General features: G+C 46.0%; 1 protein-coding gene across 1 annotated transcript; it reads right to left on the bottom strand.

Annotated features, from left to right (window-relative positions):
• Positions 1-7,777: 7,777 nt before the first annotated feature.
• Positions 7,778-14,555, bottom strand: NPY (neuropeptide Y). Its single transcript, XM_059656162.1, has 3 exons — positions 14,313-14,555; positions 9,768-9,848; positions 7,778-7,974 (listed from the first exon to the last, which is right to left on the bottom strand). Exons 1-3 carry the CDS (start codon positions 14,549-14,551, stop codon positions 7,950-7,952), a joined length of 345 nt encoding a protein of 114 aa, XP_059512145.1. The 5' UTR covers positions 14,552-14,555; the 3' UTR covers positions 7,778-7,949.
• Positions 14,556-17,693: the final 3,138 nt, after the last annotated feature.

Below are 17,693 nucleotides of genomic sequence, written 5' to 3'. Positions count from 1 at the left end.
TGTAGGAGACAGGATAAATACAACTCAAATTATTTCAGGCAAACTTTAATTGAAAAACAATCATTTGAATGATGCTGTTCTCTCTAGTAGATAATATCCACATAGTGAGGTGTTACTTAGTGAGAAGAAACGGTAAAATGTGATTTTTATGTTCTACTAAAAGGTTTGCATTTTAACTTTAATTTCCCTCATAATACCATAGTATAGCAGTCAAATTAATGAGTCAAGTCAAATTGTAAATAAATACACGGAACAACTCAAGTTGCAAACTTCTGGGAAAACAGAATCCTGACATTAGGACTAGATTGGGAATTAAAGGAATCTGTGACTTTTAAGCTAATCAGTTTGTTAAAAAGACTCAAATTCTTTATATGTCTAAATATCAAAATAATTTGCCTAACAACAAAAACACTTTTACGATACATCCCAAATTAGAGTCAATACATTGTAACATGGGGAATAATGCTAATAGGACATTCCAGTAATATGGCAATACATTAGCAATATAACCAGTAATAATTTGTAATAACTCCAAAATGATCATTAAAGTTAGAGCCAGGGAAAAATTATTAGTGACCCAAAAGACACTTCTGAAAATTTTGGTACCACAATATTCAAGATTGAAGAAAAAAGTTCCTTCTGAACTGCATACTAAAGGTAATTTAAAGCGAGTGAAACTTCTGAGATGAAGTAAAGAACACTATCAACCAGTAACTTTGAGGGCTCCAGGAAGGCATGGCTGAATAAACTCCTGTAATTCTGTCAAAGATGGTACCTGCACCTCCTAGAAAACTCACATCAAATCCTCTGAGGTTGTTCACCAAACACTGCACTTGTTCCGGCTCCTGTGGGATCACTTTCAGTCGTCACACTCACCTCCAGATTGAACTGGCTTCCATCGAGCACCTGCCATATGTCAGGCAACCAGGCAGGTATCATCCCACACAGTGCCCATAATTGCAAAGACTTTCAATCCTGCAGCATTAGAATGAGTTCAAATTGATAGCTATTACCACATTAAAAAATGAGCCCGGGTGACACATAAGATTAATTTTATGTTATTCCATTCTGATTTTTAAAAGATTCAGTGTGGTTTCACACTGTGCTAATTTTTTAATCGGCAGAAGGAAAGGCAATCATTTAATTGTGACAATATCTCATAAAGCTCCTAGCGTGAACCACAATAAAAGAATATTCCACCGAAATATCTTATTTAAAAGGCTGTTTTCCTTTATGATGATAGAAAAGGGTATTTGTTGCATTCTGATGATACTGTAACTGATTCCAGTGTTCTGCATGGAGGAGAAGAAACATTTTCTCTTGCCTACATGGTAATAAGTAACCATGTAAGCATAATGCGTGTGTATTAGAAAGAGGGAAACAATTAACTGCCATCATATTTACTTTCCTGTCATCAGAACGGCCACAGGGTCTGCACGTGGGTGTAGCTCTAGACGGTGGCATCCATCATCCTTACTTCACTCAGCGGGAAGCACTGGGCCACGGTGTGCAAATCCCAAACCAGGACTGATTTCCCCTTCCCTTTGTACTGATCTGCTTCTCTGCCCTGGCCCTTACCTAGACATGGGAAAGCAGCTGGAAGGAAATTCAAATATCTCAGAAGAAATAGTCCCTTCCTTCCTGAATAAGAAAGTAAACTGACCTCAGTATGCTAGTATTTATTCTCTGAACTTGTAAATTTGTCCATAAGGTCATATTTAAGAGATCACAGTCTGGGAAGTCTAGTCCTGATTTAGCTGAGTGAAGAATACTATTCGGGGAGCAAGGGGTGGGGGGTTGGGGGAAGCTTGATTTGTCTGTGGAGCTACGTCCACAAAAAGAGCAGGGGATATTGGGGTGAGGGGGGAGGGAAGAATGGCTGGGAGAAAAGAGTTGGGATGCCTAGAGGACTTGATTGCATATCAAATGGGGTTTTCCCTTTAAAACAGTGACCCAGTGGTCCAGGCCTAGCATATGGTCAAATTCAAATAACTTACAAAACACTCAAAGTATGTATTGCTCTCTCCTAACTGCATGTCCTCTACCTCCTATCTCGCATTCTTCATCTGGCAATAGGTGTTCCGCCCTCACTCTCCCCAGCCTGGGGTGGGGGCGCCTTCCTGGCTCCTGGAGCACCTCATGCCCACTTCTTGTGAGGGAGGGAGGAGATAGCTCTGACCCCGTGATAGGGAATGACAGCTGTGAGCATGCAGAGTGTGAAGGGCCCACGCTGCAGCCTTGGCCCATAGAGGCTCTGTCCTCTTTCCCTGTCTCCCTCAGGATGCCAGGCCAGCGGCTGTTCTGTTTCTTGAGGCCCCACTGCACTGTGGGCGGGGAAGCTGTGTCAGAAGGCAACCTGCATTCACGAGTGCCCCTTCTCTTCTTCCATGTGCTGCCGCATGTGTTGGGACGGCTCTTCCTTTCCATGTGGCTGTTTGAGTAAGTGGATTTGGGAAGGTCCCTCACTGAGCTCACTAATTCCTGTCACTCACCACCAGAATGCTGAGATTTTATGTTGGGGGACGGGGATATTCTAGAGCAGTGGTTCTCAACCTTCTGGCCCTTTAAATACAGTTCCTCATGTTGGGACCCAACCATAAAATTATTTTCGTTGCTACTTCATAACTGTGATGTTGCTACTGTGATGAATCGTAATGTAAATATCTGATATGCAGGATGGTCTTAGGCAACTCCCGTGAAAGGGTTGTTCGACCGCCAAAGGGGTCGCGACCCACAGGTTGAGAACCACTGTTCTGGAGTCTTGGGCCTCAGCCAGGTGCCCTGACTCAGCTTAGGGCAGCCCTGAATCTGAATCATCAGATACTTGCCCATCTGGAATTTTGTTCTCCATTTGGCAACTGATTCTCAAATCTACAGCTCCTTTGTCAGAAAACTGCAAAGGAAGGATGATGAGTAGGATGGAAGAACCTAGCTATATCCAAACCTCTAACACTCTCATCTTAGCACTTCTAAGAATGCACTGTAATTATCTGTTTCCCTCATTAGACAGTAAATTGCCTGAGATACTATTATTGATCTTTATATCCCCAGCGCTTAGTACAATGCCCAATATATATAAGGTGCTCAAAAATGTTAAGTTAATGAATGGATAGATGGATGAGTTTGGCCATTCTTGGACGTACTGCATCAATCTAACCCCTGGCTATTCTGCCTCTGCTCCTGTCATTTCCTACATGAGTTGCAGCTGTCCCACCTCTGAGTTTAGCCCAGCTGGTCACCTTACATAGAATGTCCTCATTCCAGCTCAACATTCACCTTCTCCATTAAGCCCTTTCCAGCTGGTTCTGGACACTCATTCCCCTTTCTAAATGCTTCTTGTTTAGTACTTTGTTATTCTCTAATTTGTTTTAAGTGTGCCAGAGTTATACTCTTAACTGGATTCTATGTGACCTGGTCTTGACTTACTTCTTCTGTGAGACAGCATCAGGCAGGGTAGAGTTTGCAACTAGAGGAGCCTCTGCCTGGACCCCTAACCTGAGTAAGGTAGAAAGTCACATAGTTTCCCTGGGCCTCAGCTTCCTTATATGTGAAAATCGGCAGAATAATTATCTGCTTGAATGTGTCATGGCATTGTAAAGATAAACATAAAAATGTAATAGCATCTGCAAAAAAGTTATGAATAATTTATACTTAATAGAGTTTGGATGAGAGGAGAGCTTAATAATGCTTATAGAGTTGTGCTGTTTATAGACTATCTAATCTAATAAAAGAGAAACATTCAAATTGACCATACCTTCGCTACACCCCCAAGCCACGCCCACCGGTCAATCACAGCGACTATATGCAAATTAACCCAACCAAGATAGCGGCCGGCAGCCACGGAGCTGGAGCAAGCAGGAGGCTTGGTTGCCCCGGCGATGGAGGAAGCCAAGCTTCTCACCTGCCCTGCTGGCTCTGGCCTCCACTGAAGGCAACAAAGTTTCAATTATAGAAGGTAAATAAACCCCAGATACCTGCTTCCAGCCAACCTCCACTGGGAGCTTGGGTGGCTGGGGCCGTGGCCAGCCTACAAACAGCCATCAGCCCCTCACCCAGGCTGGCCAGGCACCCCAGGGGGGACCATCACCCTGAAGGAGCTGTGGCCAGCCTGCAAACAGCCATCAGCCCCTCACCCAGACTGGCCAGGCACCCCAGCAGGACTATCCTCCCTGAAGGGGGTGTGGCCAGCCTGAAAATGGCCCTCAGCCCCTCACCCAGGATGGCCAGGCACCCCAGCAGGACCCCCACCCTGATCCAGAACACCCTTCAGGGCAAACCAGCCGGCCCCACCCATGCACCAGGCTTCTATCCTATATAATAAAAGGGTAATATGAAAACTAACCCTAACAGCAGAACAGGGAATGATGGTCACTATGACACACACTGACCACCAGGGGGCTGACGTTCAATGCAGGAGCTGTCCCCTGGTGGTCAGTGTGCTCCTACAGGGGGAACTCTGCTCAGCCACAAGCCAAGCTGATGGCTGCCAGTACAGCGGTGGTGGTGGGAGCCTCTCCTGCCTCCTCAGCAGCACTAAGGATGTCCGACTCTATCTTAGGCCTGCTCCCCGCTGGCATGTGAGCATCCTCCAAGGGCTCCCAGGCTGCCAGAGGGATGTCTGACTGCCAGCTTAGGCCCAATCCCCCGGGAAGCAGGCCTAAGCCAGCAGGTGGTTATCCCCCGAGGGGTCCCAGACTGCAAGAGGGCACAGGCCAGGCTGAGGGACCACCCCGAGTGCACAAATTTTTGTGCACCAGGCCTCTAGTCTAATCTAATAAAAGACAAACATGCAAATTGACCATACCTTCGCTATGCCTTAAGCCACGCTCACCAGCCAATCAGAGTGACTATATGCAAATTCACCCAACCAAGATGGCGGCCGGCAGCCATGGAGCTGAAGTGAGCAGGAGGCTTGGTTGTTCCAGTGATGGAGGAAGCCAAGCTTCCCGGATGGCTCTGAGCTCCACTGAAGGCAACAAAGTTTCAATTATAGAAGGTAAATAAATCCCAGAATTAAAAGAAAAAAAGGAGAGGTTGGGAGCTTCCATCGCTGGTGGGCTTGGCCAGCCTGAAAATGGCCCTCAGCCCCTCACTCAGACTGGCCAGGCACCCCAGTGGGGAACCCCACCCTGAACGGGGTGTGACTAGCTGAAAACAGCCATCAGCCCCTCACCCAGGATGGCCAGGCACCCCAGTGGGGAACCCCACACTGAATGGGGTGTGACCAGCTGCAAACAGCCATCAGCCCCTCACCCAGGATGGCCAGGCACCCCAGCAGGACCCCCACCCTGATCTGGGATACCCTTCAGGGCAAACCAGCCGGCCCCCACCCAGGCACCAGGCCTCTGTCCTATATAATAAAAGGGTAATATGCAAACCGACCCTAACAGCAGAACGACTGGGAATGACTGGTTACTATGATGCACACTGACCACCAGGGGGCAGATGCTCAATACAGGAGCTTCCCCCTGGTGGTCAGTGCGCTCCCACAGGGGGAGCTCTGCTCAGCCACAAGCCAGGCTGATGGCTGCCAGTACAGTGGTGGTGGTGGGAGCCTCTCCTGCCTCCTTAGCAGCGCTAAGGATGTCCGACTCTATCTTAGGCCTGCTCCCCGCTGGCATGTGAGCATCCCCCAAGGGCTCCCAGGCTACCAGAGGGATGTCTGACTGCCAGCTTGGGCCCAATTCCCCAGAGAGCGGGCCTAAACCAACAGGTGGTCATCCCCCGAGGGGTCCCAGACTGCGAGAGGGCACAGACCAGGCTGAGGGACCCCCGAGTGCACAAATTTTTGTGCACCAGGCCTCTAGTGTGTACGTATGTATGTATATGTGTGTGTATATAGCTAATATGCTAAGTGTCTGTCCGATCGGTCGCTATGATGCACACTGACCAGCAGGGGGCAGACATTCCACAAAGGAGCTGCAGAGCTGCAGTGACTTGGCAGCGGTGTTTCTTAGGCGATGCACCCCAAAACCTTCGGCTGTGGGTTATGTTGTTGCTGGGGCACTGTTGCCCCAAATCTGGTTTACTGCACATTTGCGTTTGTGTTCCACACCCTATATGACAGCAACTTTCCAGAGTGCCCTCTCGCATTCTGGGACCCCTCAGGGGATGTCGGAGAGCCGGTTTTGGCCCGATCCCCACAGGCCAGGCCAAGGGACCCCACCTGCCAGAGGGACCCCCTCACTCCGCAGACATCCTTTAAGCCATGGCACTACCACAGGTGCTGCTGGCCAGGGAGGGACCGCGGGAAGTTGGCTCCAAGGCATGTCTGGCACATCTCGCTCAGTCCCACCCCTCTGGCCACCTTCTAATTAATTTCCTTTCAATGTGCACAAATCCGTGTACCAGGTCACTAGTCTCATTAATGAAGCTGGAGTTGTTTTCACTGTCACTGAAGTGAGGATTATCATTTGCAATGACAGGTGGGTGATCTGGTGCCTTTATGCCTATTCCAGAGAGGATCAGCAGGCTGAAAATATTTGAGTACTACTACTAGGGATCCTGTTGGAATGCAGTGTTGCCACTTGAGCCTGCTTCCTGGTTTATGAACAATGGTCTTCTCACCGTGTCCTATGTGATAATAGGGACAAGGGAACACTCTGGAGTCCCTTTCTATATGGGTATTAATCCTATTCATGTGTGCTCATGTTCTAATCACCCCCAAATACCATCGCACCGGGGATTAGGATCTCAACATATGGATGTGGAGGGACACAACCTTCCATCTGTAGCAAGGGATTTGTAACCCAGAACAGTGATCATCAAGAACATCATCCTTAGCCACTTCCCTACTCTTGCTTACTTATAACAATATCGTAACTTGAATTTTAATCCCAGTATAGACATGTGGAAAGTTGGGCAGGATTTACTACTCCCATTCCACAAGTGAGGACTCAGAAGTTGAGAGAAGATGAAGGTCAGAGAACCTGGAAGCCACTGATCAGCACCGCAGAGCTCACCTGGTGTGAAGGGTTAGTCCTCTTTTTCGCATGATGAGGTGAAGAGGGGAGAGTTATACGTACAATGTAGACTGTTTAATGTTTAGCCTTTCAGGCATTTAGATGTGGTGGAAAAGTCCCATTTTTTTTATTTAAAAATTACATGTAAGAATCTAATAATAGTGATTTAAAACTAAGCTCATACAAATAGGTACATGAAGGAAGAGGTTTAATAACCTTTAGCTAAATTGATTAACATACCCCATGTTGTGTGAAAACATAATCATCCAACTCAAGTGTATTTCTGCTTATGACTCAAATTCCAAGAGTAGTAGCCTAAGGAACTATGTATACCTGAGCTGTCTAACATGGTAACTGCTAGAAACAAGTGGCTATTTAAAGTTCAATAACATTTAAAACTCAGCTCCTTATTTGCATGAGCTACATTCAAGTGCTCAAAAGCCACCGGTGGCTAGTGGCTACCACATTAAACAGGGGAGACAGAAAATGTTTTTCAGAGAATGCTATTAGACAGCAAGCCTGTCTGTGGACAGCACAGGCCAATGAAGTTAACAAGGGGCCCATGTGCATGGCAGGAGGAGTTCATCAAATTGCTCCAAACTAGCATTCCCCTGTCCAATGTTTCCAAATACTTCCATTACACACACACAGCTAAGTCTTGGCCATCACAAATCATTATATCTTTATATTTTCCATAGCTACTGCTTTAATATTGGTGAAACGAGCCTTGAATTTGCTACTTGAGGGAGACTGATTTCATGAATAACTTAAAGCTCACTGTCGCAGATTTTTCATTGAGCAGCACACACTTTTGAATGCATGTTACTTTATTGAAACACACATATATACAACGATGACAGAGGAGAGCTCTGCAGAGTGGAGCACAGGGGCTGCTTGCAATGGGAGGACAGGCAGACTCTATAGCTTAACAGAATGAAAGTGGGGTTGGAAAATAGGCAAAGCCCGGAGAACAAGTTTCCTCTCCCATCACCACATAGAGCGGTCTTCCAGCCTGTCAACAGAAGAAGCAGAGCGTGTGAGAGAAGCTCCCCAGCTTCCCGGGGGCTGGCAAGAGCGAGACATTCCGTTCTGAACTGAAAGATGGTCAGAACTGTGGAAAGGGCTCCCACTGGCATTCCGTGTGGAGTATCAGAGCGGGAGACAGTGGCGCAATGTGCACAGACCCAGCTGAGTAGCTTTCACTCGTGGCCATGGGAGTCTTGGGTAAATCTCAGAGGGACTATTTAAAAGGCTCTGTGTTTATCAAAGAACCCTGCAGTATTTCTGAAGATCAAAACTACAGGAGCCACACAAAACTGTAACAAGAAAGTTATTGTTGCTCAACTCTGAATATACTTCCTTTGCTTCCCTTCAAGGCTTTTTATGTAGTTGGATGCTGTGTATTTGGACTATAAAGAACCCTTTTTAATAAAATAGCATCCACAGGCAACATCAAGGCTGTCAGGTTTTGTTTCCTTCTAACTGCACTTGATTGTGGCTGTCAATCAGGGTGCAATTAACTTTATTTCATGCCCTAACTGTGCAACTTCAGGCCACAAAACAAAGTAGGTCTGGATGGTTCTTTTTCTTATCCTAAGTAGACTGAGTATAGCTTACCCTAAGCTTTTTACCACAGCAAACACCACAGGCATGTCCATGAAACATGAAAGGCATTTATTGATTAGTATGTAAAAGCAATCCTTATGAATTTTCCATTTGTTTCCCTTGCGTTGGTTATTGAAATCTGGCTGGTACCTCCAGGGACATGAGCACTGCAACTTTATTCCAGTCCAAATGGTTGTTTCCCTCGGAGAAAACAAACCTGACATCTCTGGAATTGCACCTTCACCCTGGCTGGCCATTGCACAAGGGAACAGAGGAAGGGTTGGAGGGCAGGTCATCTGCTCTAACCTCCCAGGGGAACCCCAATGAAGAGGGACTCGCCAGTCACACTCACTGAGCAAGTGTTCTAGTGACCTCTTCTGGGGAACTTGGTTCTTGCAGTTGTTGAGCTCTGGGTTTAAGGCAGACAAGCTACCACAGAAATAGATGAGCTATATGCCATGTGATCTAACTGGGGGTAGAGGCAAGAGACAGCGGATGAAAACCAAGGGGGACCGGGCTTCCTTTTAGCAGAACTCCTTGTCCAGGGGCACCAGAGGGTCCTGGCCCCATGTTTGACCCTTAGATATTGGTGTGCATCTCTTCCCAAAACAGTCCACCCTCCAAGAAAGTCCCAAGGCCACAATCCCCTAAGAATAATACATTGTTCAGCATTCATTCATTGAATGAAATAAATTACTATGTGACATCGGTTGAACTAAAATATGTTAAAAAGTAAATGAGCTCCCTGTAATTTATCTACAGTTTCATGTAAAACCAGAAAGATTGGAATAAGACTCATGAGGGACATGTTCTCGGATATCCAGACACTCCACATAGTATATAAAAAACAAAGATTATGCCAGCCAAAATTGGATGATTGGTCATTTAAATGTAGAGATGGGGACACATTCATGCTCCCCCAATTCTAACCCAATAGAAATTCTCCATGGAGTAATTTCTGCAGTAAAATTCACTTATAAAGTTTTCCAAGGAGCACCAAATAATTTGCAGTAGGAAATATTACCCCACAGTTTAGAGATTTACAAATGACTACATGAAAAGAAAGGTCCTTCCCACCTTCTTCCCCATCCCCATTTCTCTCCAAATCCTACCTGGTCTGGAAGACTCCGTTCCAAAGCTTCCTCCCCAAGCAGCCCTCTCTGGTTTCCCTCCCCCAAAGTCCCACTAGCCCTTCCATACCTAGTTCGAGGAACATTTTCTGTGCTTTCACTCAGCAAGAGGTCTGAAATCAGTGTCTCCGGGCTGGATCGTTTCCCATATCTAACAACAACAACAACAACAAAAATTCTTTAAAGCAAGTTTTGAATATTCATAAAAATATTTAGAAAAAAAGAAGATGGTCTTCCATTTGGGTTATCAAATCTAAAACTGATTTCCAGTTAATTATCTGCTAACAGTAATTTAGGTGCACAAAGCACACTTTATTATCAAAAACATCATGCCCTGGCGGGTGGCTCAGCTGGTTGGAGCATTGTCCCATACACAAAAGGTGGCAGGTTTGATTCCTCGTCAGGGCACATACCCTAGTTTCAGGTTCAATGCCCAGTTGGGGCTCATGTGGGAGGCAACTGATTGATGTTTCTCTCACATTCATGTTTTTTTTTCTCTCTCTCTCTCTCCCTCCTTCCCTCTCTCTAAAATCAATTAAAAAGTAAAAATTAAAAAAATCATAAATATGACTTCGAATTAAATATGTATATAATTTTTACATACTTCAATAACAGCAGGTTATTTAAACCCAACCAAAATTCCAAATTCTTGTCTTTTTATACCACAAATATATATGTGTAAATATAGTTATAACTAGGTGATAGGAAATAAAAGTACATCAAAGTATGATTTTAATGTTTCCATAATTAGTTAATTGGCTATAGTTTGAATGATATACAGCAGTTTAAATCTTAAAGAGACTAGATGAGATTTAAGAAACATCTCTAAAGAAACATCTCTAACAACAAAATTGGTGACTAAAGTTCTAGACCCACCTGTGTCTTTTAATCTTAGTTTTTTTCATTTGTAAAAACAAAATTATAACATACTTAAATCAGACTCTTTGTGAAAATGCAGTGTGTCACAATGCTTTGAAAGTGACAAAGTGATACACAAATGCAAGCTGCTGCTGCTGAAATCCACACTTTCTTAATGATAGCAATAGAACCTGGGTTCTATATTTTCCTTATTTATTTGGGGTACCACAAGCTAAAAGCGTTCTCTCATGCTGTGATTTTTTTGTTTTGTTTTAAGTAGTCATATAGTTTTTATTTTATTGTTTGAAGTATTACAAATAGTAGCACATGTCTCCTTTTTTTCCCCCATTGACATCCCCTGCCCTTGCCTCCCCTACCCCCCCACATGCCCTCACCCCCCTCTACCCCCCCCCCCGCCAGTGTCTTGCGTCCATTGGTTATGCTTATATGCCATGCTGTGATTTTAATCTGCCCTGTAAGAATAAAGGAGCCCTAATGGTCCCGTAGAAATGTTTCTGGTCTTGTTCTCCTGTTGCAGGATATGAATAGGACAATATCTGAGTGCAAGGCTATGCTTTCCTGTCAGGATGGCATACGTTACTTTCTCCAGGTGAGTGAGTAAATGGATCCATGCCTCCGTCCCTTGCTCTCTCGCGCGCTCTCTCTCTAAAGAGTCTAACAAATCTACAGTACTAAATTGCATTTTTTTAAAGAGGCTGTTTGCCCCTTTTTCAAAAAAAGCACTGGACACCAACAGCCACTTTTTTTTTTTTTTTTTTTTTTCGCAAATGAGAGATTAGCCTGGCTGGATTGATTAGCTAGGAGATAAAACTGAGGAACAGAGCTGTCAGAAAGCATATTCTGACTGCCTATCAAGCACAATTAAACTAAGTTTGGGGGGAAATCTTCCTATTATTGCTTCTTTTCTGGGACCCAAGGGAAGAAAAAAAATAAGCAGACGCCTCTGTCCCCATCCTTTGTGAGGTTTCCTCAAAGATTTCCTGGAGCTGTCTTATCAGACTCGAGGCTGCTGCTTATACTTGTGTATTCTGTCCATCAGTTGATTTTACTAATCTTAAAACTCCTGGGCAACCTTCACTCATTTATCTTCATCATGCTCGTGAATGAAAGAACTGGCCGATATTTTCTCCAATTTACCAGGTAAAGAAACTACATCTATAATAGCAGGATTTGCACAGGACAGCACTGTTCACTGTTCTTCCTTCTCTAATTTATTCTGGATTATCCTTTTTCTCTACAATGCTTTAATTTTCAAAGGTATAGATTCTGTAGAGGGGGGAAAATCCCAATCCTGGCTGCACATGAGAGAGCTTTTAAAATTGCTCTGAAGTCCAAGATCCACCCTTACCCCCAAGTTCAGACTGAACTGGACAGGAGTGCAGCCTAACACCAGCATATTGTTTAAGTTTCTCAGATGATTGCAAGGTGTCACCAGGGTGGAGAAACACTTATCTAGGACTGGGTTCCTCAACCACAGCACTATGGACATTTGGGGCTGGCTAATTCCTCATGGAAGGGGGCTGTCCTAGGCAGAGTAGGGTGTTCAGCAGCATCCCTGGCTCCTACCCACTAAGTGCCAGTAGCACCACCCCTCACTGTGATAATAAGAAATGTCTCCAGACATTGCCAAATATCATGGGAGCAAAAACCAGCCTGAGGTGAGAACCACTGATCTAACAAGATGTGGATCTACCATGCTCTAGAAAAAAATAATGCAGCTTTTGGATTATGGGATTTCATTCCAGGGTATGCAGCTTAAAAACATGAAGTGTGTGGAAAAAGGGAGGAAAGAGAGCATTTATGACAAAGTCAAACATATATTCACAAATGACACCATAATCTCCAAAAATACCAACATGTGCATCTGAGCGGGTGTGTGTGGTGGGAAGGCAATACACATACAGAATGCAGATTATTGGTGCAGATTATAAACCTCTAATAGTTCCTAAGGAGGAATTTATATGAAGATAAGACAAAAACTCTGCTCTAGGGCCAACTCATTTCCACTGAATCTGAATCTCTTCCCATGAAACTCAAGTCCCTTCCCCTTGTTTCTCATCAAAGATGTTGGAAGTCATATTGACTGCTGATGGTTGTGACAACATCCAAGGAAAATGAGTAAGAGGGCTCCAATTTCATCACCCCTAAAAAGATTCCATGAAATGTTCTTGGTAAAATGGAGATAAATATACTCACTCCAAAGCTCTGAAGTAAAGACTGAACAAAGAAAGTCCTAGGAAAACATTTCGAAATGCTAAAGCTTTATACTGTATAATGATAAAGCTTTATAGCAACTGTCTTTTCAAAACTAAGTTCTCCTGGGTGTTATAAATGACAAACTAAAGAACTAATAAGGGTTTTCTTAGAAAAGAAGAATATCATTTTTATTTTACAAGTTCTTTTCTCTGGTCTGTAAGATAGCATAAGCAAGAACTAAAAGCAATTAACTTTCTGAGGAGTCTATTAGGATATAAAACTCTGTTGCCTTTCACTAATTAACATTATCAGTCTTCAAGGACCATAAACCAATACTACTTAATTCTGGTACTCTCATGTATTTCTGATTCTATGTAAATTGGGATCTTTTAGAAAACTTCTCAGGATGAAACAGCTTTTTGATGAAACATAAAAAAGAAACTTCATTTAAGAAATAGAAATTCTCCCCTCTTTGCATCCATTCCAACTATTCCCTGACTTGTACACAGCAAAAATATGATAAAAACAAAAACAACACTTTATAGAACATAATTTAAATATATTAAATAGCATTAGTGCTTTTAAAGGGTTCATTGTTTTTTAGCTTATTAAGGTCATTTGATCTTGAGAATTAAAATAATAAAATATTGAATGATTTAGAACTAAGATGAACCAATTAGAAATATTTTAAATCCTAGATTATCTGTAAAATTATTTGGATTTGAATTTTTGCTTAATATTTGACATTGAGAGTGAAAATGTGGGATTTCATTTCAGCTTCCTGGGGGTTCGGCATGAGGTTTACAATTTCCTGAATTCCATGCAATCTCTGGAATCACCCCAGAGTGACTAGACCAATAAGCTTCTACCTAATAAAGCACCCAGCAGACACTTTCTTTTCAGGACTCACCTGCTATAAAATGGGCAAACGTCTGTATTTTAGATCAACTTGTTTTCTGCTAAATCTCTATTTATTTGGACCAGAATTTTCAAGTAAAGGTCTGAGACACACACAGTACAGAAGAGAAGAAAATAGCTCTATTTGTCTTTTCCTAAACACTGTCACTCCATTTGCTCTGGGCAGACTGGAAAACCTGGCAATGTCTTTTTATCAACCAGCTCTTTCCTCCTTGGGTTTTGTTGTTATTTTTCCTGGACCACCCTGCCCTCTGGCTTCCCTGCAGCCATTGGGGGAGGGGAGCACTGCCCACCCTTTCACCTGGTACTTAACCTTCCTGGTTCCCAAACAGTACCCCCACTGCTCTAAGAACAAAAAAGGTAAGGGGATGCCGAGTAGGAGGGGATGCCAGCCACACAGTGCGGAGAACCTGATTCTGGGGATGGGGACTTTGTGACTAACTGCAGAGGGAAAGTACTCAGTGCCTTGTACAAACATTCCCTGAGAGCTGACCTTCCTGATTCGGTCCTGCCCTGGGATACAGCGAAGGAGAAGAAATGGTCCCTGTCCTCTCGGAGACCCCAGGACCCTGGGTAAGCAGGACAGGAGGCTCCTGGAGGAGGTCCCTCGGGACCCACCCACCTCTGCCTGGTGATGAGGTTGATGTAGTGTCGCAGCGCAGAGTAGTATCTGGCCAGCTCCTCCGCAGACGCGTTCTCCCCGGGCTTCTCGGGCTTGGAGGGGTACGCCTCGGTCAGCGCGCCCAGGCACACGAGCAGGGACAGGGCGAGCGCCAGGCGGGACAGCCCCAGTCGCTTGCTCCCCAGCATCTGAGGGCACCAAAGGTGCAGGGAAAGGGGTGGGGGGTTTAAAGGACACATGCCACACCCAACCCCCCTCGCTTCCCAGAGCCTGTTCCCCTACTAACACCCAGGACCCCCGAAATGAGTTAGATCCCGCGATACAGAGGTGGGCGAGTGTGGCCAGCCCCACCCGGCTTAGGGGACCATCTGCGCGCCCGCTCCACTCCACTTGGAAACTCCGTGCGACTTCGGTCCAAGTCACAGCGGAGAGTGGTGTAGTTGGAGGCACCAGTTTAGACCCTGTAATTAGTTAAGTTCCCCCTGCTGCGTAAAGGGACATCACTCTCCTCTCCTCCTTCCCCAAACCCTGTCCGGGAGGAAAGTTTCTTCCTGAGACTTCTGGTCTGCGTCTGCAGGCGCCGGGAGATGGCTGAGACCACTCGGGGTGGCCATTTGGGGGAGAGAGAGAACTGCGCCCGGGCCAGTGGGTCTCAGGTCGGATCCCAGGCTGGACGTGCTGCGTCCAGGATACAGGATTCTTCACTCAGGGGCGCTGCCTGGGAAACCTCCCTGCAGGCTGAGACCCCAGGAAACCGCCACCTGGGGTTTGAGGGGGGTGGGGGCAGCGAGTTCTCCCCCACTTCCTCTGAAAGGCAACCCAGAGGACCACCCAGCCGGGAGGGGAGGGTCTGGGAGAAGGGCGGCTGTAGGATCAGAGGGGACCAGGAGGGCAGGTGGAATCGAGTGGCCGGGGCGGCTGGAGCGTGTAGGGGCGGGAAAGCACCCCACAAGTCCAGCAGGGGCTGGGGAGTGGGGCGCCCCAGGCTCCGCAGAGGGTGGGACAGGGTCCCGCACCAAACCCCTGGGCTCCCGTCCAGGCCCGAGGGCACTCACGGTGACGGCGGCGGTGGCGGGCGGGCGGGCGTGGCGGGGCAGCGAGTACTCTGCTGTCCTGTCCGGAGCACCTCTCCCTGGTGTGAGAGCCGGTGATGGGGTGTCGTGAGCGGGTTGTAGCGGGGCTTTTATGGAGCTCCCGCAGCGACAGGAGGGGCCTCGGGCAATCACGCTCCAGTGACTCCCACCCTCCACTTCCCGCCTGGAGGCGGCGGCGGGGGAGGGGTTGGGACCGCTGCAGCTAGAGTGTCGGCGGGGGAGCCACCCACATCACACCCTAACTCTCCAGGCCAGGCCTGCCCGGCGGTAGGGGGCCGGCACCACGTGAGGGAGCGAGGCGGGCACTCCCCAGTGCTGGACAGCGCCAAAGCCTAGTCCCTGCCCTCCAACGGCGCCCAAACGCCCCGGCTAGTCCTGCCAGAGACAGGAGCAGCCCAGCTCATCTTTGTTGCCTGTCACCAGGATCACCAACTCGCTTGGCTCCAGGGTAAGGGGTTCCTGCACTCTCTACTCAGTGGAGCATCTCCACGACCCAAGCGCACCCACACAACTCCGGTGTGGGGTCAGGCAGACAACTTGGCGCGCACATTTCCCTGCGCTTAAAGCAGGTGGGAGCGCCAGCCCCAAGCCCTCAGCCAGAGGGTCCCAAAGGCACCCTCTCCTCCCAGGCTTCGGCCCCTCTCCCCGGGGTGTGTTGCAGGGACATAAGCCCTTCCCAAGAACTCGCCCAAGGGCGGGACCTGAGTGTGGAGACCAAAACTCTGAGTGAGGCAGCACATGGTAAAAACTCACTTCCTCAGTTTGCTGGGAAAGAGCCAGGTTTCAAGAGGTGAGGGACCCCTTAAAACTCAATCAAAAGGAACATTTTGTTCCCAAGCGACATGTAGTTAGAGGGACAGCAATTTCGCTTGGCCAGGTGGCTCCCTTGATTGGAGTGTCCTCTGGTGCAGCAAAAGGTTGCAGGTTCCACCCCTGCCCCCCTGCCCACCCCCCTCCCCCCCACCCCCCCACACACCCCACACCCCCGCAGCTAGAGGCAACTGATCAATGTTTCTCTTTCTTTCTCTCTCTCCCTCTCTCCCCCCTCCCTTCCTTCCTCTCTCTAAACATATCCTCTGGTAAGGATTAAAAAGAAAGAAAAAAAAGTAACAGCAATTTATCTCTAATCAGCTAGCCCTTAATCTCAAATATGTTCAATTAACATTGATGAAGAATGTGTGTTCTGATGGAAATAAAACAGGTAAAAAAAATCACTTATTTGTGCATCATTGAATGAATATGAAAGATACAGAAACCACTTTTACAGGTTCAGTACTTTACGTAGTGGACTACCTCTTTAAATTCCCTGAATGCTCCTGGAAGTCTGAATCTTTCTTTATAAAATGGCACATTAGGATATTAAAGCATTAAGTTACGTGTTATTTTAACCTTAATATGACAAGTGAGTCTGTTAAACAGACTGTTTTTGTACCTTTTTGACTGAATTGACTTAAATATCAATGACTGCGTAGCAAGCAATCCTGTTGTGTTAGAAATTTTGAAGACCAACATCCCTTTCACTTAGCTGACTGCATCTTTTCCATACTACATAAACACATGCCAGAAACACAAATATCAGGGCTCTTGGCGTTGCTCAGGATGCTGAAAGAGTTTTTGTTAGAGCAGAACACCTTTTAACATAAGAGCCCCTTTCTTGATAAGGGGAAGAGCAAAGTCCACTTTCAATAAAATAATCTTATTTCATCATCAGTTGAAACCCAGACTTGGAAGTATAACCCACCCCTCTATTCTTTCAATATTGTTTCTGTTTAGAGTGTTTTTGTAAAAGATGAATTGTTAACTAATATGTAACCCGTAGGTAAACAGCATTATTTGTGAAAGAGTTCCAAAAACTAACTTCAAAGGAAGCTGATTCCAGCAACCAATATTCTGGGTCCAGGAGGTTTGCTGACTTTCAATGATTAAAACCACACCTTCACTTGATCAGCTTTGAGATGATCACCAGAACAGACTGCGCTAACTTACACATAGAGAACTTTCAACCCACTCCCCGATTTCTTTGTTCTGCTTTCCCTCTCCTTCCTAATAAAAATCCTGCCTGTCCTGAGATATTAAGATGGTCTTTAGGACAGGAGTCCACCATCTCCTCAAGCTGCCGACACTTTCCTTACATTAGCACCTCTCTCTTTCAGGTATTGGCTTTCAAAAGGGCAGGGCGTCAAACCTGAGTTCAGTATCAGAAGGAGTCATTGAATTACTTCTAAGGAGAAATTACTTTTCCAAGGAGATGTACTACTCCTGAGTGGGAAAGAATGTGTAAATTTGA

This window comes from Myotis daubentonii, chromosome 10 (assembly GCF_963259705.1).
Source record: "Myotis daubentonii chromosome 10, mMyoDau2.1, whole genome shotgun sequence".
NCBI lineage: Eukaryota > Metazoa > Chordata > Mammalia > Chiroptera > Vespertilionidae > Myotis > Myotis daubentonii.
The sequence above is the reverse complement of the archived record's forward strand: the minus strand, read 5'-3'. Positions and strand labels throughout refer to the sequence as shown.

Coding starts and splice junctions, on each gene's coding strand:
- NPY (XM_059656162.1), bottom strand. CDS start 14,551: ATGTGTCCTTTAAACCCCCCACCCCTTTCCCTGCACCTTTGGTGCCCT. Junction 9,849..14,312: donor AACCTCATCACCAGGCAGAG/GTGGGTGGGTCC, acceptor TGTTGTTGTTAG/ATATGGGAAACGATCCAGCC. Junction 7,975..9,767: donor GAAAATGTTCCTCGAACTAG/GTATGGAAGGGC, acceptor TTCTGTTGACAG/GCTGGAAGACCGCTCTATGT.